The 24,623-nt window shown below is 34.4% G+C and overlaps 4 protein-coding genes across 5 annotated transcripts in view; 1 reads left to right on the top strand and 3 right to left on the bottom strand.

Moving 5' to 3' along the window:
- Nucleotides 1-1,636: 1,636 nt before the first annotated feature.
- On the top strand, nucleotides 1,637-6,266 carry LOC105179221 (NAC domain-containing protein 7). Its single transcript, XM_011102821.2, has 4 exons — nucleotides 1,637-1,991; nucleotides 3,125-3,307; nucleotides 3,417-3,688; nucleotides 3,781-6,266. The coding sequence occupies exons 2-4, from the start codon at nucleotides 3,148-3,150 to the stop codon at nucleotides 4,390-4,392; spliced, it is 1,044 nt and encodes a 347-aa protein (XP_011101123.1). The 5' UTR covers nucleotides 1,637-1,991; nucleotides 3,125-3,147; the 3' UTR covers nucleotides 4,393-6,266.
- Nucleotides 6,267-8,641: 2,375 nt separating this feature from the next.
- Nucleotides 8,642-13,193, bottom strand: LOC105179220 (monocopper oxidase-like protein SKS1). Its single transcript, XM_011102819.2, has 9 exons — nucleotides 12,780-13,193; nucleotides 11,976-12,085; nucleotides 11,596-11,866; nucleotides 11,352-11,490; nucleotides 10,688-11,054; nucleotides 9,844-10,209; nucleotides 9,680-9,758; nucleotides 9,072-9,274; nucleotides 8,642-8,967 (listed from the first exon to the last, which is right to left on the bottom strand). The coding sequence occupies exons 1-9, from the start codon at nucleotides 12,912-12,914 to the stop codon at nucleotides 8,868-8,870; spliced, it is 1,770 nt and encodes a 589-aa protein (XP_011101121.1). The 5' UTR covers nucleotides 12,915-13,193; the 3' UTR covers nucleotides 8,642-8,867.
- A 4,341-nt stretch (nucleotides 13,194-17,534) lies between these two features.
- On the bottom strand, nucleotides 17,535-21,393 carry LOC105179219 (beta-fructofuranosidase, soluble isoenzyme I). The gene is made up of 7 exons (XM_011102818.2): nucleotides 20,911-21,393; nucleotides 20,709-20,717; nucleotides 18,991-19,850; nucleotides 18,622-18,780; nucleotides 18,304-18,539; nucleotides 18,119-18,206; nucleotides 17,535-18,008 (listed from the first exon to the last, which is right to left on the bottom strand). Exons 1-7 carry the CDS (start codon nucleotides 21,314-21,316, stop codon nucleotides 17,808-17,810), a joined length of 1,959 nt encoding a protein of 652 aa, XP_011101120.1. The 5' UTR covers nucleotides 21,317-21,393; the 3' UTR covers nucleotides 17,535-17,807.
- A 2,792-nt stretch (nucleotides 21,394-24,185) lies between these two features.
- Nucleotides 24,186-24,623, bottom strand: part of LOC105179272 (beta-fructofuranosidase, soluble isoenzyme I-like) — an 8,305-nt gene continuing 7,867 nt past the window's right edge. The window contains exon 8 of one of the 2 annotated variants that reach the window (XM_011102888.2): nucleotides 24,186-24,357. In XM_011102888.2, coding sequence (XP_011101190.1) covers nucleotides 24,284-24,357 — 74 coding nt within the window. In that variant the 3' untranslated portion in view covers nucleotides 24,186-24,283. The remainder of the gene's footprint in view (nucleotides 24,358-24,623) is intronic. The other variant, XM_020691261.1, reaches the window with a different exon arrangement.

Here is a 24,623-nt window from a genome sequence, read left to right as displayed (position 1 = left end):
AAAAGTGAAAATTATAGGTTGATAAATGTAATTAATTAAGATAAAATAGAGAAGAAAGCGGTCATGCTTACCTCATTATGAACTCTCTTCAATGAAATCCTTACATCTTTCATTGACTTTTATTACATCAAGTGTTGATTAAAGACGAAAAATCCAATCTGAATTACCACCACGCCCATTTGTGGAAGCACGTAACACGTTAGAAATAAAGAAAAGGTAAAATCATGGGTTTTAACCATGGGTGGAGCCAATAATTAATGATAGCGGTAATAATTGAGAAAGTTAAGAAGCTAAATAAATGAGATAAGACAAGGACTAATTAATTACAACAATCATCATTAAACATAACAAACACCAAAGTAATTTGTCACCACACAAAAACAAAGTCTTGCAACAATTCACATAATAATAATTATAATTACCAGTACCCATATCCACAATCGAGTATCCACCGTGCGCATTTGGGGCCCGAATAGAATTGAATTGGTGATGAGTAATGGTGGTGGGGACAAAGGGAGATGGGGGTGGGGGGTAAATGGGGCCCGTTTTTCCCCATTCGGACACATGGGTTTTTTTTTTTTGCTTTATGGGTTTCAGACTGTTACGTTTGAGTCGTCAATTAATGTCCAAGAAACAAAAGGCCTTTATGGTTTGGTGCCTTGTGGGAGTCTTACCAAAGACACACTGTTTCGTATTGGTTCATACATTCTTGTTACTCCCTTTTCATCTCTCTCTCTCTCTCTCTCTCTCAAAGGATTTATTTTACTAATTTAATTTAATTAGGTGTATAAAATATTTCTTTTCATTATTATATTTACAAAGCTCGAAATGTATATATATGTAATAATGTCAAAAAAATGATCAACAATGTAATACAATACTTGAATAGAAAGTCTATTTTTCTAAAAATAATAAAGAAATATATATCATATCATAGTAAATTCGAACTAAATTAACAATTATATATTTCACTTATTGAGTATTTGAAGACCAACATGGAAAAAGATGAATTAAAAGCGAAGAGGAAAAGAAAGCAAAGAAAAGAAACTTGACACACCACATATATATAAAGATAATTAATATTTTCTCTATCCAAATCTGGCATATATATATATATATATATATATATATATTAGCGATAAATACATAAAAATGAACACTTAATGTGTCGTGACTATAGTTAAGCCAAAACTCTATGGGAATGAAATTATAATTAATTTCAGAAATTTGTGATTAAATGAGATAAATAATTGAACGCAAAAACATGACATAAATTCTCTACTACAAGAAGAGGTCTCTATCAGTTGCGGGTAGCGGTTGTCCACACGCTGCTCCTCTCTCTCTCTCTCTCTGCCAATTCCCCGCCACCTTTTCTCGCTCCACAAAAACTTTCCCAACAATTCAGCTCACTGTTGACAGCGAGAGAGAGACAATCAAAATAAAAATGTTAGCTCATTCATCAATCTACTTAACCTTTCATCATTAGGGCTCCACTCTCTCTCTCTCTCTCTCTAGAAACCTAGCTTTGCTTCAATTTCTACTTCGTGTGTGTAGACATATATATGTGTGTAAGTCCTATTTGTTCTTCAATTCTTCCTTGCTCAGCCAGTAGGGTTTTTGATTTTTTTTTTTTTTCCTGGTTTTGTTTTTCGTGTATTCACAAGAACAAGTAAAGCCCGAAGCCAGTTCTTGGGATCTGATTCGGGCCGACAGAAAGAAGACATTGCGTGGAGTTAAGACCGTCAAAGGGTTCAAATCCCGAGGTTCTTCTTTTGGACATACTCTGTTGTGTCTGGTCTTGTCGTTTGTTGTCTGGACTTTTAGGACTTTATCTCCTCTAGTTTTGGAGCATTCTCGGGATTCGGGCCCGGGTTTCCTCAGTCCAAATTCTTGCTCCTACTTCTTTTACAGACACAGGCTTTCCACTTCCGGAGGGCCAGATCGAAGTAGTCTACTCGGCCCGATCAGTGGGATTTTTGGAAATTTCCAAGGTTCGATTTGCTATTATTTATTCGGGTTCTTCTGCATCCCTCTGTGTGTGTGTGTGTGGTATGTGGAAATGAATTTGCATATCAGCCATTAACGTGTGCTTTTCAACTTTAGTACAGTGTATGTGTGTGTGTTTTCAGCCAAACATGACTTCATAAAACACATTCATCTTCTCATTAAAAAAGCCCGTTAATTTGTTTAATTATTTCATGACGATGATAAGTATAATTTCCTGATTTTTGTTTTCTCAGGAAAAAAAAAAGTGTTACTTTCTATATATACCTTGAAATGTTTATTCCTTCTTATTTTTCCCCTTATTCTCATTACACTTTTTGTAGGTGATAGTTTTCTTTTACTAAGAATGTAAGTCCATTATTGCACCTTTGGATCAGTATTATTTCTAGCATGCTATAATTTTCACTCTCTAATACTGACACATAATCATCATGTGCAATATTTATATAGTTATATCATCACATTTTCACTTCATAATTTCCACAGCACTTACATTATTTATGACTCATAGAAAATAATCGTATTAATTGCATAGGAAAACTCATTCATATATATGGTAACCATTTGTTTATCTTATGATTATTATTATGACAACGGCAAGATACGTATAATGTTCGTAAATATCTGATCAATATGATCTCTCACTTCTAGAATCTGAATCTCACTCTTACTCAAATGAATATCAAAAAATATTTTATGTAGTCGTACGTGATGCACGATCGACAGCATAAGATATATATGTATTTGGTTTGGATTCAGTCAAATCTTATTCGAATTAGAATTTTTCTTAACACGGATCAACCTTTTCCTTTAATATATATAGTTGACTTGAGAAATATTTTATTTGAAGTACTGTTGTGTGGGGTGAGGTTGCATATACATATTCATTTGTCCTAAATGTAGATAGATTTCAGAAAATTCATGATATTCTTAAAACATGAGTGTTTCTCGACTTTTAGAATGTTGAAATGAAATGACAAGACTAAATGTAAAATTGCAATAAAAGATCTGAAAAATATTTGAAATAGGTTATTCTGTAACTTGGTAATTTAAACAATTTCGGAGCATAAAAACACTATATACAATTTAGGTAACTACATATGATTAATAAATGATGCAGGTCTCAGATTGAATCAGGAGAGTATGAATTCTTTCCCACATGTTCCTCCGGGCTTCCGGTTCCATCCCACTGACGAAGAACTCGTCGATTATTACCTCAGGAGGAAGGTTACATCACGACGTATCGACCTAGACGTAATCAAAGACGTTGATCTTTACAAAATTGAGCCTTGGGATCTTCAAGGTATGTTGTGTTGTGTCTTCTTTATGATCAAGAATCTCTCTCAAGTGTTGAAGAAAATTAAACAATACAAGAAGCAAAAAGTTGATATTGTTTTTGTTGATTTTGTTAGAGCTATGCAGATTAGGAACAGAAGAGCAAAACGAGTGGTACTTTTTTAGCCACAAGGACAAGAAATACCCGACCGGAACACGCACGAATAGAGCGACAGCAGCAGGGTTCTGGAAAGCCACGGGCCGGGACAAGGCTATTTATTCGAAACACGACTTAATTGGGATGAGGAAAACGTTGGTGTTTTACAAAGGAAGAGCTCCTAATGGCCAGAAATCAGATTGGATTATGCACGAATATCGACTCGAGACAGACGAAAACGGAGCTCCTCAGGTATAATTAATGTTGCTATATATATGTATATATGTACAATGCTCAAATTTCATATGAACAAACTAAGTATATGATCATTTTCTGGCAATCAGGAAGAAGGATGGGTAGTGTGCAGGGTTTTCAAGAAAAGAATAGCCAGCACGCAGAAACTCAGCGAACACGATTCACCCATTTGGTACGACGATCATGTCTCCTTCATGCCGGAAATGGAATCCCCAAAGCAGCATTCTTATACCAATAACCTACCGTGCAATTTTGCGTATACGTCGCCTTCTTGCAAGAAGGAGATGAGCTGTTTGCAGTACGGGAGTAGTATCCCACATGCTGATCATAATCAATTTCTTCAACTTCCCCTTCTAGAAAGCCCGAAAGTGCTGCAGCCACAATTGCCGTTCCATATGCAGTCATCGTCACGGCACGTTCACCAAACCCTTGATCAGAATTTTCAGTCAGTGTTGAGAAACAACAATATTAGTGATCAACAGCTCGATGATCAGGTGACGACGGATTGGAGGGTGCTCGACAAGTTCGTGGCGTCTCAGCTCAGCCAGGAGGAAATTACAAAGGAAATAAGTAGTGATGCATATCCAGCCAGCGAACATCACTCCAACCTCATTGTCAGAAACTTGGACAAGCAAGAAATATTGGGACAGGAAAACGCCTCAACGTCGTCTTCCAGTTGTCAGATTGATCTGTGGAAGTGAATTTTGCCAAGCAAAGCAAGACTGTGTGCATGATATGGGATGGAGATGGGTGTGGGGAGTGCATATCATTATACAGTTTCTTGTAAATAATAAAAATCTTGAAAATATGACTTAACTATTGATCATGGGATTAATTATTTGTACCTTGCGCCGTCCGGCCTCTTGGAATTAATTAAATTAAGAGGCCAAAAAACTATAGTAAAGATGTTGTAAGATATATAAAGTGATGGAATCAAACTGCATGAGAGGCTGGAAGAGCAGATCGACCAATCAATCGATCCATCCTTGTAATGTTTGTGTTATTAATGGACAGTAAGATCAAGATATCTGTATCCCATTTTGTAATGTAAAATCTCTTTTGATTAATTGGGAAATCATCATCAGGGTTAAATTGTCATCAAGAATTATATTTTCATCAAGAATTTGTCAAGTACGTACGTAGTACAATGCTTTGTGCTGTTCGGACAAATAACTTCTGCAAGACGGACACAAGTGTTCCTGTATGAGGCTTTTATAAAAAAATAGGTCAAATACCGAATATGACAGTCTAGTTTTTGATCAATTCTTAAGAGCTCCAAACTGTAATACTATGTAATGTCTTGGTGAAATTTAGAGCAGCGAATGCAGTATATGTTTGTTCATCTAGTGTCTTTACTCCTTGATTTGATCTACAACAAATTATGCCAAGGTACAGTTAAGAATTTAAAATTTTTGTGATGTCAAAATTAAAATTAGAAATGAAATATTTACTCGCTATAATTAGAAAAGCTGGTCTTGGCAACAAATATTTTTCAGTAAAATTTCTAGAAAAAGCAGCAATAAAACAATTCTTACCCAAATCAAGTTGGGTGGAACCAGTTAAATCAATCACGGATTTATAAAAAGTGATTGGTCACTTTTCTCTAAACTATACACCAATCAATACACCACATATATATTGCACTTATCACACAATGAATTCACTTTTAGCTAAACTGGATTTGGATTAAAATATGCTGAGAGAAATTGGGTTTAATTTTGGGGTGCGTCCAGACAACAAATTAAATAGCTTGACTTGGAAGTCCAGGATATAGAGTGGCATTGATTCCCTGTCTTGGCAGCTGGAATAATGGTCCATTCAAAAGCTTTTCTTCTCCTTTACACATAAGTTATATAACTAAACTTGAAGTAGTGGTAAAGCCTACAAATTCTCAAACAGAGAGACAACTATGTACATACAAAAATGGTCCTGCACTCTCTACCTACTGTATATATATTACTAAAAGGAGACTCCATCTTTACCGGATGACAACTCAAATTATACGTACACACACTTGAAAGTTTTATCAGGTTTGTGCTTAAAAAGAAGTCTTGAAACCTCAGCTGAAATTCCTTGTCAGTAATCGAATTCGATGTGAGATGACAGTATATATACGTTCACTGTGCGTAAGGATATATATTATTGCTTGTGCTTTTCACAGAAGTTGACAAAAATTTTCAGAAGAAATGTGGTTAAAAAGGAAGGGAATGAGATGCGGAAAGAACGTTCAATGGAACTGTAAAGTGAAAGAATGAGATGATGTGATGCGATAGACCGGTGAAGAGGATAACTAATAGTTTCTTGCATGAAAGAAGCTCTTTTCTGTTCATTACATTTATGTTGAAAGTTTAGCACATAAATACCACTACTGCGAGACAATATATATATATATGTGTGTGTGTGTGGAAATTAAATACTTTGGTGAAAGAGTGCGTGAACAATTAGAACACCAGAAAGTTAAACTACGTACATTACCAGCATTGGGGGCCTTCTCAGGGAACCTGGAATTTCCAGTTTCTTGCATTGATGAACATGAACTCCACAGACAGACAGCAGACATCAACGAATTACAACATTTGCGAGTGAATTTTTCTTTTGTCTTTTTTTTTTTCCTGATTTTAGTATATACACATATATATATATGGTTGGTGTTTCGAGAATCTTTTGTTGTCAGAAGTACTTGGAGTGTGTGTGTATATATATATATATGGTGAGGAAGTGAAGCTCTAATACTGTCCTTTTGAAGAAAATACGTACGGTAGAATGTTACTGCAAGAATGGGGACATGCATACTCATTCACCTCAATCCTTGGAAAGTTGGCAGCCTATTTGCATCCTAGGAACAAAAGGGCATTAGCTTTTCAAGTATTTTATTTATACCTGTGTATGTATGTATGTGTGTGATGCGGCAAGAAACTACACTCTCACTAAAAGCTAATGATTGAGATTAATAGCAATAATTGAAGAAAATCATTAATTTACAAGTTTAGTGTCCGCTCCGATTGAATTTTCTACTGCAAATCCAATTTTATTTTTTATCTTCATTCAACATGATACATATATCATGTGTATAAAAATTTTTTCCTAACAAAATATACAACATTATTTTTATACATGTGGCATATAATATATTGAATAAAATAGAAGATGAAATAGAATTTACAATCGAAAATTCAACGTGCACAAATTCTGCAGAACACCCTAAAAAATGTGGCAAAAGTAAACAAGTGAACAAGAGTTATTGGTAAGGATATGAGGCCCATGAAAATTAATGTTATATTTCTTGAAAAGGTGAAATTTTATACAATTGTAATTGGTTATTATATAATGAAGAAACAAAAGATTTAGGATGGTTGAAAATGGGCGACAACTAGTGACTGGTCATGGTGTATATATATACATATGCATGCGCATGATGATATGATGGAGAGAGGGTTGGGGTTGGGACAAAATGATAGTGGGAGCATATACATATACATATACATATACATACATATATATTTGTGTGCAAAAGAAGTTATATGATGATGCATTGTGAGCATGCATGAAACAAATTCATGTGACTTGCTATAATTAATCAGACCATTAATGCTCCCTCCACCCCACCTTCCATATTATTAATTACTCCTCTCCTTCCATCCATAACTACCCTTTTCATTTTCAGTAATTACTATCATTCATCTCTTATAATTTTGTATTTTGAATTACTTCTAATTTTTACATTTATTTTTAAGTTTAATTTTTATAAAATTGTTAAATTAGTCATTTTTCAGACAATAATATCTACTTTTTTTTAAAAAAAAAATCTCAATTATTTTTAATTGAAAACTATGGTCCTATTCGAAATTAAAAATTGAAATTGGGAAAAATGGAGGATATAAAAATAGCCTAATTTCCGGAAGCGCAGGCAGTGCTATGCCATAAGGGAGACAGCGCGTTGTTTATTCACTCATTCATGTCCCTCTCGTACTCGCTCATCCTTATCTCTTGGATTCAACCAAAATCTAAACTTTTTTTTATTTATTTATAAATAGTCAATAATAAATAAAATAAATAAATTATTTTTTACATTATAAATTATTATAATTTAAAAATTATAATAAAATTAGATATTATTTATTACAAATTGATGTGTGCGATTTTAGCATGGATCAATGAGCTTGGGCTTTTGACGATGGGCAATTAGACCAACCAATAAAAATTTTGAAAAACGCTGTAAACAACACGTTAGCACTCCAACGCCCAAGTTAGTATTGAATTTAGAAAATAATAAACTTAAATGATAAGTGAAATTCGTATTCAACACTGCATAAATAATATAGCAAAGTATTAGCAAAAGTTTCAATTTTTGAAAACATCCCCTGCCTGGGGGGATCAAACCTCTATTTATAGAGAAGTGTCCCTCTTCATTAAGGAACTGTACGTGGTCCTATAAATTCCCAAACCATATGAAGTCAACATGGAGTTACACCAAATATCAGAAGAATGCAGTGTAATTATCCTTAAATAATATATTTAGAGTAGTTGTTGATTAATTATAAATTATTATTAATTTATAGTCTATACTAATATAGAGGTAAGATCTTCATTAATAAAAAAAATTTGTTGCGTTGATAATATTTTTAAATTATTTTTTTTTAAAAAAAATAATAATTATTTTTAATATATTATAAATTAAATCCATCGATTCGGCCCAAAAAACATGGGCTTATCAGATGTCTATTTTACGTTGAAGCATATTTGTTACGATGCATGAAGCGCAGTTAGGCCGGAAGGATAGATGTTATATTTGGTCCTTTAAAAAAAACCTCATTTTTAAGATCAATATGGGAATTAAAAAGTTTAATGAAATTACATATAATATGTTTTCACTTCTTTTCTATATTATTTTTCACTTTACGATAGCAAATTGTAGACTAAAGACGTTAAAAAGTTGGAAAGAATAATGAATGAAGGAAAATGATACTGTAAAGTCATCTTTGGGTACATAAAGAATGATGAGACAAAGAACAACAATAAACATGCTGTAAGAAAATGCTTTCCTACAGAAATAATGTAGTATTTAAAAAAAAAGAAAGAATTTCGACGTCCCACAACGACATATACCACCAAGCCTGACTGCTTCCATCTAAATTCCAGTTGCAAGAATCCCATTTTCATAAATCATAAAGAAAACTTAGCACAAAATGACGATTACTGTAGAAAATACCACTAGCAGAGCAACATAGAGCTGTGAGTGTACATGCAGTGTGGATGCTGAGGATGCTTTCTGAGGCCTGTAAAATTAACAGCAGATTTCCAGGTTAGCAAGCTAATGAATTTACGCATGTTTCTGTGTGTGTGTGTGTGTGCGTGCTTATGGGTCGTTATTGTTCTATACTTTTGCATTCGGCTGAGGGCACCACAGTAGAGAACGTTGTCGGGCGCAGGTAATTCTGTTTTGTTGTCGGTGTCTTCAGGATTGATAATTCTCATGTATGTTTCCTGCCCAAGATACCACCTGTCCAGATTCTCTGTCCTGAGATTCCAGACACCAACATTGTCGAGTGAAACAAAGACTGCAGTCCATCCTCCAGCAAAAACCTTGAAGAGGAATTAAGAGGCATGGGGATTAGGAATGGTAAACGTGATATAAGGTGAAAATAATATTTCGACTCTAATGAACAAATATAGAGTTGAAGTAAAGAAGTCTCGAGCAACGGATTGTTTTAAGGCAAAAATATAGCAAACACCAAGCCACCGTTGATTGTGTCTCAGATTAAGAAAAAGCAAGAAATATTACTAGCCCCAATTGGGTTTGACCGAACCTAGGCTAATCACACGACAAGTTAATCACAATGCTATATAATTAGTTGTACAGTGAAAGAAGAGTGATTAATAACACGACAAGTACAATACTAGTTATAGTTATGATTAATTAAGTATGGCCCAACCCATTATATGCCCTGCGCTCAAAACCAAAATGTCGTTTCATAATATACTTCATACCTGAACAGTAGAGCGAGATATTGCATCCCACCTATTGTAAGAACCTCTATTATTCTCCGTCCATTCACCATAACCCATCCTGAATATGATAAACCAAAGTAGAATTACACCCAAAGGAACAGTTCATTAATGAGAATAGATGAAACATCAGATTTAAACCATACCCAACTACAAAGAATGAATAACCATCCAGATGAAAGGTCTGCACGACAGTATCGTTATTCTGCAATATGATTTCTATAAATCCCTTGTATGTAGCATTTATGATAGATCTGTCCACTATTGGTGTCCTGTTCAGTGGCTTATTTGGAAAATCAAGCTTGTAATCACCCTTCACTTTATACACATCGGCAAGCCTTATTGGAGTATCAGGATTGACGAATGATATCCCATTATATGTAGCTCGTAGTTTCCCATCAATCATCACTGGTGGAAGACTCTTGAGTATATACACATCAGTGACATTGATTTGACCATAATGGAAGGAACCTTGTGGATTCGGACGAGCTCCACTAGCAGTGACATTTTGCCTGACCATGTGAACAGAGAAAGAGATTTAGAAATCTTATTATGAACACCACACTGACAAAAGATTTGAGTACTTAGAGGAGCAGCATTGGTTTGCTTCACAAACTGTTATCGTGTTAAAGATACCAGTCAGTCTAAATTATAATTGTATACGCTTATTTAGCATCAGTTTACTTTTCTTCTTGTTGCCAAAGATCCCCCGAAATAACAAAAGGAAACAATTTAAAACATTTCCTGAACGTCCTTGTTCTTGTTTTCTTGACTGTAATCTCATGGTTAGGCTCCAGTTATAGAAAAAGTGATTGCAACAATTTCTAAATGAGAAATTCTACCCAACTACAGGTACAAGAGGATTCAGGGGGAGACCAACTGTCTCTGTGCAGAAAAACTAGGCCTAGTTGACTATGTCAGCTGATAATATGAATTAAGTGAAGAGATCAAAAGTTTAATGTCGCTAAAGGACAGATATCGCATGCTTACCTGATGGACATTGCCTGGTTCAGTGAATATGATGTGTCATAAAAATCATTTGGTGGGTCTGGGAGGGGACCAGTAGCACTCCCTTTTGAGTTAGAATAATGCAGAACTGCTACTCCAGTTACTCTTTGCCAGAGTGATTGATTGACAAACCTAGCACTTGCCACAATGTAATAATCGCTGCTTGCATTCTGATCCATGGTTACGAGGAATGAGTAAGACTGCCCAACATGGATATCCAAGCTAGTATAGTTCTGCTGAGATGTGTAATAACCCTCTGTCTCTGCCAGAAGTAAGTTGTGGCTCTGGATCCGAAAATTCAAACAAGTGGAGACTCCAACGTTATGCACCCGAATGCGGTAAGTTTTGCCTGCCAAGCACAAAGAAACCTAAAAACTCAGGATACTACATGGCTGAACACCAAGAAACCCAAAGCCAAGCATAACATATTATTCTGATCTAGCTTGTTGACAATAACTAACAAAACAGCAGTTATGTAAGTTGTTTCCAAGTCACTAAGCAGAATCTTACTGAATAATAAATGATGCAATTTACAGATATGAAAACAATTCAATAACCAACTTGTTGATATTTGAAATTCCAAACATTCGGAGATTCAGTCGATTGAACTGCGAGAAACAACAAAGGACTCATCAAGGAACCCTACCAGGATCAACATTTATAGTCTCGTGCTCAATGCCATCAGGAACAAGAGAGTTGTTGTATCTGTATGGTCCCTTTCCATTAATAAGAACTCCATCTGGCATTCCCAACTCTTGTCCGGCGTCAAGGGCTTTGCGAAGAGCCTAATGGTTTCATGCAAATCCGACATCAGACAAAATAGTACTCCAGAACCAACTGCATTAATCAGCATTAACAAATAAACTAAAAACAAACCATAGAGCACCTACCGTATGATTGCGGGTATACCAATCACCGATCATGATGACTATATCCCCATCAGGAGTATTGAAAGGAATAGGAATAATATTTCGATTCGTGATAATAAAGGGACCAAATCCACCAGACGCTCTCTGCATGTTCAGCGATGGGAAGTAAAAGAAGCTACCAATCTGATCCTTGACTTGAAACTGGTACGTCCAGTTCCACTTTGGGGGGATGGGGCAATTTGTGCCCAAAACCCCATCTTGCCATGAAGACCGGCGCATCTGGATGCCAGACCTACAACCAAAACGACAGCAATCACACACTGTAAACCAGATAAAAACAGAGGTTAAAATTTTGTAAAATAAGGATATAATTATTCTTTTTGCATTCTATGAAAGCATACCATGTGACTAGAAGATCTTCATCCAATTTGTTCTTGACATTTACGACGACATTGTAATTAGTTGTGACGTTAATAACAGGGCCTGGGAACTTCCCATTGACGGCTATTACCTGCAAAAGGCAGTCAAAAGTACAAAATCATCATCTGCTGCAAATATAATTCACAATTTAAATAATTAAAACAAGAAAAATACTCCAATGAACGTGTTTGTCAAGATTCTATTTTTCATTTCACCAGAAAAGCAGAATTGGGACGAATATACACAGATCGGGAAATTGAAATGACAAAATCATTTACAAATATCAACCAGAAAATCCTCCAAAGTATCAAAAAGCGCAACAAATGATACTACCTCTGGGCTCTGAGTAAACAAACATAATGAGAATTACGAGAAAAAGTTCTTCCAATCAATTGTGGTCAGATTACCAAATCAAGCTCTATTCCTGACTTACTGCGCTACCTAGCAATCGACTAACACAGCGGAAAAAGTAAATGGGTAATCAGATACGAAATAGAGGTATTCCAAACTTTAGCACTCGTTCAAAATTCAACCCAGAAATCGAAAGCCGTATCCACAAAATAAAGAATCAGCAACAAGCAAAACCACACTTTTTGATCCACTCACATCCCAACAAAGCCAAGATTCATAAAAACGAAATTCACTCACATCCCAACACACCCAAGATTCAAACCAAACGAAACACATCCAAAAATGGAGAGTAAGAAGTGTGGCCTTTTTCAAAACCCACAACCAAAAAGTCGAAAGACGAAAAACAGAGAACACAAAATCAAAATTCATTTCACCTGTTGAGGAACTCCAAGTGGAGAAGCAGTGATGTAAGAGAAATCCAATTCAAAGTTGGCAAATGGGTCCGCACCCAAACAAACTCCCAGTAGCAAACCAACGCAAATCAAGTAAGCCGAACCAAACGCCGCCATCAGCGACAAAATCGAACCCAAAAACTTGTAATGACAAATACAAAAAAGAATTGGGAAAACAATTTAGTGTAGTTCCTCAAAACTCTCAACTCCTCCGACTTGGGCTCCTTCGTTTCTCACATGAAAACACACAGCACTACGCAAATGCACAGACAGAGAGAGAGAGAGACAGAGAGCGGCAGAGAGTTTGTTTCAACTTCCTTTACAACTTTTGAAATCAAGAAAACACAGAAGAGAAGGGGTGAGTGGGAGTAAATAGAACGGCTGCTCAGTACTGTGTTTGGCTTTTTCCGTAATTATATTCGTTTCGCCCTAAATGTAATTGAAATATTATGTCCTTTTTTTACTTCTAGAAATGTGTGGCGTGATATGCGCTTTTCTCTACCGGTTACTTGTTAAGCCGGTCGCGATTCTCTTTGAAAAATAACTTAATTTTTAAAGATGATTTTTTTCTTTTACACTTTTTTTTCTCTATTATGCAAAAAGGGTTGCCAATAGATCTTAATTGTTAAACAAACTAGCCGTCGACATACACCGTTTCTGCCACCATATCACAAGTGAGAGATAATAAACATGGATCAATAAGTTGAGAGGGAAAAAAAATTACACTTGTAATACTATTAAAAAAAATTAAAATTATTATTTTAATCAATTCTTTTCTAAGGGGAATAAATTAATTAAATAGTTAACATTTAAATATTAAAAAATTAATTATGAATAATATATTTAATTTTATAATAGTATAGATACTAAGGGGTGATTATTTTGGTGGAAATTTTTAGTGTAAAATTAAAAAGTATTGAATTCTATGATTTTAACTATGGATTTTTTTTTGAAAATTTACTTTGATTTAATGCTTTCAAATGAAAATATATACAATGGGATTGATATTTTAGTGAAATCAAGAAAAAGAATTATCACATTCTGTATACCTCATAACTATAAGATGCTAGAATCAGATATTGTTTTCTACTATATTCTTAGTTGATTAGTGAAATATTATGTCAGATTTAATATAGATATTTAAATTTTAAGAAAGATATAATATGTATATATATAATTTTGTAAATAAAAATGCAGATTTGAAAATCCCACCAATTTTTTAGTTAGAAAACAATAAAAAGAACAATAGTAGCTGCTACTTCAGTCTTAAAGAGTAAATAATTAAATTATTCCCTAATAAATCTATTCAAATTAAATTCTTGATATTTTATAGAGATAAATAGTAATTAAAAAAAGTCATATATTAGCTCTATGTGTTCAAAGGGCAACCGGCTGTAGCCGGTGAGAGGAAAGCGACCCGAATCGACAGTCAACAGTGGAGCAACCAGCGCCCTTTCCCCACCTAACGGTCGGATTTCTGGCGACGCTTTCACATGCAAATAATGTGGGGTCCATTGCGACACGGCTGCCGTGGGACCCACTACTACTCATCTATATTAAGACATAAATGTTATCCAGTTCCATATTTGCTATGTCCCCACCCCACAAATTGCGCTTTTGCTGTACTTCCCGCCAATTTTGCACCAGTTGTCGATTTCTCATTTAATTTTTGTTTTGCCCTTCTGTCTCCAACCCTCCATTATAAATTAAATAATCAATTAATAACTTAACATATTCAATTTGTGTGTAAAATATTAAAAAATAATAAAAACTATTATAACCCTTTCGGGTGATTTAGTGTTGTTACACGTAGACAGGTACGATTTAAAAATTTTTAATACATTTGATGTTTATTTTCATCTAAAAAATAAATTTTCAAGTGTTCATATGAGTCACCGAATTAGGTGATATTAACAAGAACATATTGAATCAAGATTTACATTTACACCCGACTGACTATTTCTGGATTATTACAAATCAAATAAATCTTTTTCTGATCAAACTATTCTTATACATCTTCACACGTCAGTACATGTGATGATGTATATTTTCATCCTTATAAGAATAATTTAATTTAAAAAAAACTATTATACTTTTATACCTACATAACATATATATATATATAATGTTTTATTAATCATACACGTTATCTTGAATTGACAAATATAGCATATTAATGTGACATGTAATACGACATAAAAATGAATTGATAAATAGGTTTGCTATGGAACACATTAATTATATGTTTATTTTAATTATTCATAATTTGATTGAACTTTGTCTGATATATCATATTGTATTGAGCTTATGGTTATGGGTGTAAATAATTAATACAGATACTCCAATAATTATGACAATATGTCATTTCATGTGATAAGAATTTGTGTATACATTTGAGGGGTAATCTATTTAATGAGAAAATTTTATATTTGAATTTTATTGGGTGCGAGGTTCTATTTAGCCGACAATAATCATAAACTGCAAGAAAGAATTAATTTCGAGTCTAATAAAATTGGGGACACTTTCTGAGAAAAAAACTACTAAAAAAAAGAATTTGCGCAAGAAAGCAAGTCATGCAATAAATATGAGTTTTTATTATTTTTTAATATGATAAATATTTATTAAATATAGTTAATCGCAATGTATGAAAACATGGATACATTTAAATACAGAGATATTTCAAAATTGGTATTTCGAGGAAAAAAATTAAAATGACGAAAAAATTAGTTTAGTTGGTAGTCTATTTTTGATGAGGTAATTTGTTACTTGTCATTTTCAGGTTCCATCAATAAATATTAAATTAAAATAAATGGTCGGTATCTACCAGATTTGGAATTGACAATATATATATATATATATATATATATTTACACACACATGAGATAAAGACAAAACCCTTTATTCTACCCCATCTATTATAAATTATTAATTATTGCGGCACATTATTTCTACGTGCACATAAATAGTTTTTCATGTTTTAAAATATATTATAAATAAAAGTAAGATATATAAATCAGTATAATCCATTAACAAAAGAAATAAAAAAAAATAATTTATTAATTAATATAAATTTTAAAAAATAAATAAATTAGTTATTTTATCATAAATGACATCTTTTACTTCACACAAAATTGGTGCGACAGTTTCATTAACTGTCATTTGTGAGTATGAAGATTTTTTTTTTTATATTAGTATAAATAATATCATTTCTAAATGAGGGACTTTCCAAAAATAAAAAATTTTCACAAAGAAAAAAAAAAAAGAGAAATTCTTCTTAGGGGAAACATTGAAATACATGCAACTCATAATACAAATTATTGGATTATGATTTACGCAAAGCGTTCTAAAATTGGTTGTAAATCATGTGTTTAAATAATTTAAAAGTTTCAAGACGATCAATCTCTAATAAAGCGTCTTTTTATAACAAATTCATGATACTCATACGAAATCAAAGCGAATAATACCTCGTATAAAAAGGCTCATATTGAATCAAAAACCACATCATAAACCACATCATATTAGGATTAAAAAAAATTGATTATCCATGCATCACATTTTAGTCAATTCTTATTAATTAAGCCCCTACTTTTTAATTTATATTTCTTTAGTTCTCTTGGATTGGGGGTATTACATGAAAATTCAAGAAACAAGTAATGATGGATGAAAAGTGGGCATGAATTTAATAATTGGATGAAATTTATGGAGCACAAAAATTATAAAAACATGAGTAGTTGCAATGATTTCATGTATTTGCGTACCCACATGTTATTAAGAATCATTCATTAATCCATCATTATTTGACTTTACTATGATCAATAATTACCTAACTTTTTATTCTACAATTTTTGTTATTCTTGGGAACATCAACACTGTATGATTGACCTTATAATAGTCAACATTTTCATTCATAAAATACTCTGATTTCTACACATAATAATTTATATATAAAAAAAAGGAAAAACAGCTGGTAAATATCCAAAATTACAAACATTAATATAATACGTGGGTGTAGTTTAGGTAAAATTATGAGTTTAAAACATCATATGATAGTTACGATTTAATATTAATTGTTACAGTTGTCAATGATTGAGATCATAAAGTCATTGTAATTGATTTACTAAAATATAGCACATCACGTTGAAATAATACAAATATGAATAAAGTTGCGCATAGTTTTTAAAAAATTGAGAAAATAACATGAGCTGAACTTAGGTATTGTGAGGATTTACTCCACCAGGTTATTGCCTGAAGACACAATAATCAGGCAAAATAGAGAATTTTCAGACCAAAGCTCAACCTTATATTTTATTCCTTAATTTCAGATACAAAGAACCCGCTCGCACAAGAATGAACTCTCATTCATCCTTACATAAACGTGCAAGTCTAGGTCAGAACATACAATTACAACATTATAGTTGACAACCCCAACTGCAAGCAAAAATCTGCCCAAGAAACTGTCTAAAACAAACCCACAATTTCTGGGACATCTATAGCCTCATGTAGCAATGTAGACACGCAATTTTCAACCATAATTGTCTGTCATATGCTACTTGAAATTTCCATACGCCAACCTTCAGCAAGTCACTAAACTTTATTGTACCGACTGTTTGTCAAAACCTGTCGGTCCCATATAATATTTTCTAAAATGAAATATGTATCATTCTTATGTACATAATGTGTATATATTAAATTACATAGAAGATGATTTGATATTTGCAACAAAGAATTCAATATAAAATTGATATTTTGTTTTATTACAACCTTGTAATGATATACTAGAGGAGGAAAAAGGGAAGAGAAATTAAAAAATTAAAATTTAAATTATTTGCAAATAATTACATAAATCACATGTTCAAAAATCCAAAAACACGCCAAAACTATTGAACAACTGCTGGACAAGCCTTCCATTTCTAAGCTAAGGTCCAGCAGACAAATAATCTCATAATCAATTTTTCCCATCTCTTTCCTTCATCAAGTGTGAATGGATGAAAACAACGATTTTTGGATGCGTCAAAGTTGATCCAAAGGGAACGGGCGAATATTGGCGGAGCTCATCTTCCAGATCTTGATGGATGCATTGACGCTGGCTCTTGTTGCGTTGTTGAACAAGAAAACGCGCGCTGCACCACCAATGGCCGTTGTAGGGTAAATTCTCGATGTGATTACTCTCCTTCCTCCTTGTGCAAAGCTCTCAACAATGGAGTGATCCACCTGAAATCGTTTTTCGATAAGTTTGTTAAGAAATAGACACAAGGACTGTGAGACATGAGTTGAAATTGAGAAAAACTCTAACAGAAGAATGGACAAATCTTTTGACATACCAATGATCTAATGGTTAAGTTTTCACCATCGAGCACAGGGACTTTGCTCCCATAAACTATTTTGTCGACATCAGGAGCTACCGATGACCTACACGGTCGGCATATGTTTCACTCAAGAACACAGCTATAACAAGTTGGCTGCATGAAATTAAAGCCATTGAGCAATCAAAAATAACGAGACTAACCTCAACTCATCGGCACAAAAATGAGTCTCGACCTTCCCATGAGGCCCTTTAGCAATGTAGAAGTAGATTGGTGTCAACTCCAATAGATTTTCATCAGCAAGAACAACGATGCCGAAGGGTCCTAACATTCCCCTATTAACGGCACCACCGCTTGTAGGACAGTCATATCCGATGTCTGCTTCAGTTGTCACCTCAAACGTCTCTTTGTCTAACTCAAATGAGGCAACTATGTCTAGCTGCATTTGTTTAGTCATAAAATCAATAGCTTTATTGTAGAAAGCTTGGTTATGTTTCTGGATTATCGGACAGAGTACAAACCTGTGATCCTGAGTCGACTTCAATGGGCACAACTGATCCTGGTTCAAGCTTCGCATTGAACTCTAAACTATCTGATCTCAAGCTCTCCACTTCTTCTACAGGCCATTGGAGTATGTTGCTGCCTGTCTTCTGGTCGAACACAACGGTCCTTGGAATAGACTGCATTAAATGAAACAATCAAAACTCCTTTTGAGGGAAATATAAGAAAAAACTCCAACCAAAGCAGGGGGGAAAAACAAACAAACAAAGAATATGAACTCCTAGGCTGTCCAATCTAGGTAGGAGCTTAGCAGCTACAAAATTTACTATGCAAGAATACATATTTGTACGTAATGTGATATTATACTAGGTAGTAGGATGAAATGGTACCTGAACCGAAGCCCATCCTTTCAAGATATCAAGTGCTTCAGCATCAGTTTCTCTAATCCAACCCCACAAAATTCTCCTCTTCTTATTTTGGTCATAAAATGTCTTTGATGCATAGTATTTCCCATAGTCATATCTTAGGCCAATACCCACATCCAATTCCGGGTCATCGGGTGTCCACTTGTTCTTAACCGGGTCATACGTTCCAAGCGCATAGTAATCATTCTTGTCATCATCCAAACTTACTTTCATCACATGCTTAATACCCTGCCCATTAGCCGATGTATCTAACCCATTTGACTCCGTCAAAGAAATTGGATAAAAATCAATGCACTCCCACATACCCGTACCCGGGACCTCATGCAAGTACCCATCCAACAACTCATACTTGAAGAAGTCAGCAGTCTCATAAACAAGTGAAATACCCGTTGTATTAATCTTCGACCCAATTGTGATCCGCCACTTATCACCATCTGGGCTAAGCCAAGCGGTTGTCGGATCCCTAAAGTCCTTATGGCCAATACCGGGTGGAGGGACCATGACCGGATTATTCTGGTATTTGACCCATTTAAGGAGGAGGGGATCAGATAGGTCAGCCGGGTAGGCTAGACACTGCACCTGCACGACATCATGTGTGTCTCCAGTGTACAACATCATGATCCGACCATCGGGCAGAATCGTGGCCGACCCCGTCCAAACTCCGTTAACATCGTACCATTGATCAGGGACCATTGCATAGGGGAGGTGGAGCCAGTGGATGAGATCCCTTGACACTGCATGGCCCCATGTGATGTTGCCCCAAACAGCTGATTCTTGATTGTATTGGTAGAACAGATGATACCATCCCTTGTGAAACAATGGACCTGTCATGTACACATGCATTTTGTCAAAGTTTCTCACTGAATAATATATATTAAGTGACAAAAATAGCGTCAAAATGTAATTTTTAAAAATTCATCGATGACAAAAATTTACAAGTTATTACTATTCATAATTCATCTATACTAAATAAAAGAACACATAGATTATCCACAAACCATAACATTATGTTTTTTTTTCTTAATATACTTCAAATATGTCTCAAGAATGTAATAAAAGGACAATACATTTATGAAAATTAAAAACATCATGAATGATTTTGACAAAGTGATGAAAGCTAGGGCCTGGAATTTTCCCCAAGACAAAGAGTGGGCATCATCCACGCCCACCCACCCCCCAACCCCATTGGTCCACCACTATGTATTATAAAACATACATTATTATTGTACTAAAGCTGAATATTTTAATTTCCAGATTCAGAACACTTATCCCTCCCTTACTCATCCAAATCCCAATTACCAATATCAAATCCTTGAAAATTCGCCTAATTTCATCAGAAAAATTAGCAAAAAGATAATAAGCGCTTAGCATAGAAGTTCCTATTTTTCTTTTTTCTTTTTCCTATTGAATTAATTACAATTATATTATAAATTTACATCGCATAATCAGCATATCATGTATTTAAATTTAATGTTTATAATTTTAAAAATAATTATTATTAAAATAAAATAACGCCGACATATTGGTAAATTCTGACTTGGTGAATTAAATTAGACTTTTACAGGTCTTTATTGATTAAATTTCAGGTTACTGGCTAAGCACTTTTACCAGTTTTAGAAAGCGCTTTTGGCGAACTTTTAGACAAATCAAAAATAAAGAAAGAGAGTTCTTGAACGACTTACCATTAGGATCTGTCGCAGAGCCCACCACAATTCGCCCCCCAAAAGTTTTCCATACAAATCAAAAAATTAAAAAAGGAAATAGTTAGAATAATAAATACGGACATTAATTAGCAAAAATATAGGAAAATCGTGATGTCTAAATTCTTAAATTAAAAAGAAAAAAGGGAAATAACTGTTGCATATGTATAAGGTAGAAACCTACCATTCATCCAATTCTTTTCCGGTTGAAAGTGGTAGGCCGTCCTCTGCCAGGACAGCATAACATTACTCCAAGAAAAAGTCAACTCTCCGCCGCTAACCCGCCGGAAAACCTTCTCCGACGCTCCCATCGACACCCCCCTTGACGGTGGCTCAGTCAGAGGCCTCGCCGGAGAAAAATCATTAACTGAAGTTGACGGCGTGGTTTCTACAATATCGAGTTTGGCTGGCCTTTGGTTGACAACCAAGAGGACTAATGACAGCAAAAGGAAAGATGAAAACAAGATTCTGGCGAGGAGCTTCTTGGGCCGGTGGGGCTCCGCCGCGGAGGAGGTGCGGTGGGGGCCGGCGGGGATGGGGGAGTAGGACATGGCCCCTTCGAGATCGTAGGGCGGCGAGTGGGTGGCCATTGTTGTGGAAGTGGGGGAGGGATGGAGAGGGAGACTGAGTTGAAGTAATTTAGGAATGGAGGAGTTGTTGTAATTATAGAAGCAGCAACACGTGATTGGCTAAGATGTCTGTCTGAGTTGGAAATTTGTCAGATAAAGAGTGGAAAAGTATTAAATAAGGATTTTTGCCTATCTACATTAGGAGTGTGGAAATCCTAATTCAACTTAAGTTACATCTCCTTAGAATTAATTACAAATTAAGTATAATATATTTATTCTATAATTAATATAAAGTTGAGAAATAATAATTAATCATAAATGTGGTTATATTTATTGTATAATTAGTTGATTTTGGATATATTTAATTTGGGTAAGTAGGAGTAAAGAAATTCTAGTTCAATTGATTTTAGCCAAATTCCAATAAATTATGAGTTAAGTCTATTATACATATTGTGTGATTGATATATAATTTAGGAAAAATGACCAATCACATTATAAGTATATCACACTTATTATATAATTAGATGATTCCAGTCAAATCCAATTTGAGTAGGATTTTTTTTAAGAATTTATTTTATTTATTTCTTTTTGAATAATTAAAATAATTAAATACAAATTTTTTTTAAAAAAAATCAACATTAAAGAATTTTGTAATATTACTCTGAAAAGTAATAATTCAGAATTAGTGATGTGGAAGTATAAATTCTAACCCATAGCATCTAAATATTAAAAAAAAAAAGTTTTGTTAATTGTAAATTTATAATTCACTAATGTTTTACAAGCGATCCGTAGCCTTTTAATTGATTTTGTTCATGCATTTGAATCATTACAATTTGAATATTTTTTTCCCATCAAAAAATACATTTGCTTCTTTCTTTGAATGTAGGAGAATTATTCTTCTTCTTCCTTTCTAGTTAATTGATTATAATTAAACTATAAATCATTAACAAAAAAATCCATCAATTACTAATATTAAATATATATATATAATTAATCAATAATTATATTAAAATAGACGAATATACATAAATTGGGGAACTAAAATCCATGTAATTTTTTAATCATAAAACCTGAAATTTTACCAATTAAACCGCACATCATTGGCTGCGTTACTTATATTTTCTTGTGAATCACATGGGCAATAAACAAAACAGGTAGTAGATTTGGAAAGTAGAGCATTTTAGATTGGTCAACAAATTTATGTTGATCATCGTGAAACCAGCTAAATTTTGTTACCAAATAGAACGTGTGAAGGGTGTAGAAGGTTGGGTGACATGATACACGTGATGGGTTTAACAATGAGAATTAGTGGGGTAATAAGCTTGTTGCCTTTTTGACACTCTTTGGTCGGAGGCAGTGATGATCAACGGCGCAATTAAGAGAAAAAGACCCCTCAAATCATTCATACCCATCACCTCATGTCTTAAATTACCTTTTTATTTAACATGATGCAAAAAGCCCTCTGTTTATTTTTCACATAAATAATAGTGAATTGATTCACCTTATTAAATTATTTGTGAGATATGATCATAATTTTAATAATTCTTTTTTCATCTGTATTTATTTAATGATGACTACAAAATTATGTTGATTTTTTATGATAAAAACTGTCTAATTTAATTTGAATCATTTTTTAAAGATAACTTGAGATTTCACATAAGAAAGTAGTAAGCAATGCCCAATAACACTTGAAAGAAGAGAATTTCCATCTACAAAATCATCAGAGTTCGGTTCTACAATGGGTTTGAGTTAGCATAAAACACAAAAGAACAACATAGAGAAAAAGAAAAACCTAAAGAACAACAATTCATGTCTTACTAGGTAGCTGGAGGACGAAAACATGATTCATATCCGTTGAAATCAGACGAAGAATAAAAATTGATCACGCAAATGCCGCCAACAATCACCCCACTCCCAAACGCCCCACAATACTTGGCAAATTTCCCCCAAATTCTCCCCAACCCTTCTCCCTCCTTCATATTATCATCATCCACGCACTTCTCCGGCGGCCTCTCGCCTTCAAAATCCCATCCACGCACCGCGTTGGCCGCGACGTCGTCGTTCAGGAGCGTCTGAGTGCAATCAGAGCACACCGATGGAGTATCACAATCGAGATAATTCTTCTGTGCACAAGTTCGGTACTCATCCCAGCCCCGAAACGCGGCCTCCAGTCCGTCGAGTTTCTCTCCGACTTCGCGCAGGCAGTCCGCGTTTTGCGGCCGAGAAGCAGCCTCCGCCCTGAGAAGATTGTTGAGGAAAATGAAGCGCTGCTCGATATCGTCCACGAGGATTTGGTGGCGGGGGTCGCGGTTTTGGCCTAGGGGGAAGCGGAAGACGTCGGCGAGTTTGGATTCGAGTTGGTGGAGTTTCTTCTGCAAGATGACTGATCTCCGTGTCATTTTTTGTGAAGTAATTGATTTCTCGCTCAGTTAGTTTCCTGTTTTATTTGAAAGCTTTGGCTGCTCATCAACTGCCGCGACGGTTATTACCTTCTTTGGCGACGGTTTACTCTCTGTTTCTTTTTTCATTAAATATAAATTGCAATATTTATAAGAGCAACATTTACCATATATTTCTTAGATTTAAATTTCATAGAAAATATTTTATGGAAAATAAACAATATAAGTTGAAAGGGGTGGGGCATACAGACATCCTAACCCTGTGTTGGCCCATATTATTGAATGAATTTATATACTTTATTTAACAAAATTGCACTTTTAATTACTACTAAATTCTGAAATATTAATCTGGCGCAAGGTGGTTTGCTCCAATTACTCTCAAATCACTTTGATTATTTCCAACTTTGGAGCATCTTCTCATGTTTCACACACTATAATTAAATTCATCCTATAAACTTTATGTATCTGTAAGAAATTATTGGTGTGAAAATATTGAGTGGGCGACCAAATTTCCAAGAGCTTTGTAATTCTTACAAAATAAAAGCAAAGCTAACACGACATTGTTAACAAGCACATGAGTTTTAACAACTTAATTAACTCCATATTCCAAGGGGAAGGGGCGAATATTTGCGGAGCTCATCTTCCAGATCTTGACGGATGCAGCTGTTAGGAAATGGATCGGGTTAAGATGGATAACAGGTGGAATATGAAGGCGATAAAAGACACACGAATTTGTTAACCCAGTTTGGATATAAATCCTACGTCTGGGGGCGATACCAAGCCAGGAGAAAACACTCAAAGAGGAGGAAAATTGAGGAGTACAACACACACACACTTGTATGCAAGTCTTCACCACACGTGAAAGACAACACTCACCCTCGTCTCAACTCTTTCTTTTCTCTCTACTCTATTCTACTCTGCTCTGCAAA

The sequence above is a fragment of the Sesamum indicum genome, unplaced genomic scaffold (genome assembly GCF_000512975.1).
Source record: "Sesamum indicum cultivar Zhongzhi No. 13 unplaced genomic scaffold, S_indicum_v1.0 scaffold00128, whole genome shotgun sequence".
In the NCBI taxonomy this organism is placed as follows: domain Eukaryota; kingdom Viridiplantae; phylum Streptophyta; class Magnoliopsida; order Lamiales; family Pedaliaceae; genus Sesamum; species Sesamum indicum.
Note: the sequence above shows the minus strand (reverse complement) of the source record. Positions and strands in the feature narration are given on the sequence as shown.

Bases quoted from the DNA above. Each gene is read 5' to 3' on its own strand.
- LOC105179220 (XM_011102819.2), bottom strand. From the start codon at position 12,914: ATGGCGGCGTTTGGTTCGGCTTACTTGATTTGCGTTGGTTTGCTACTG. The intron at 11,867-11,975 runs GTATGCTTTCAT...TTTTGGTTGTAG, and splicing joins GAAGATCTTCTAGTCACATG to GTCTGGCATCCAGATGCGCC. The intron at 8,968-9,071 runs GTATAGAACAAT...TTAATTTTACAG, and splicing joins GCCCTCAGCCGAATGCAAAA to GCCTCAGAAAGCATCCTCAG.
- LOC105179219 (XM_011102818.2), bottom strand. From the start codon at position 21,316: ATGGCCACCCACTCGCCGCCCTACGATCTCGAAGGGGCCATGTCCTAC. The intron at 18,781-18,990 runs GTACCATTTCAT...CATTTAATGCAG, and splicing joins AAGGATGGGCTTCGGTTCAG to TCTATTCCAAGGACCGTTGT. The intron at 18,009-18,118 runs GTATGTCAAAAG...AAACGATTTCAG, and splicing joins ACTTAACCATTAGATCATTG to GTGGATCACTCCATTGTTGA.
- LOC105179221 (XM_011102821.2), top strand. From the start codon at position 3,148: ATGAATTCTTTCCCACATGTTCCTCCGGGCTTCCGGTTCCATCCCACT. The intron at 3,308-3,416 runs GTATGTTGTGTT...TGATTTTGTTAG, and splicing joins TGAGCCTTGGGATCTTCAAG to AGCTATGCAGATTAGGAACA. The intron at 3,689-3,780 runs GTATAATTAATG...TCTGGCAATCAG, and splicing joins ACGAAAACGGAGCTCCTCAG to GAAGAAGGATGGGTAGTGTG.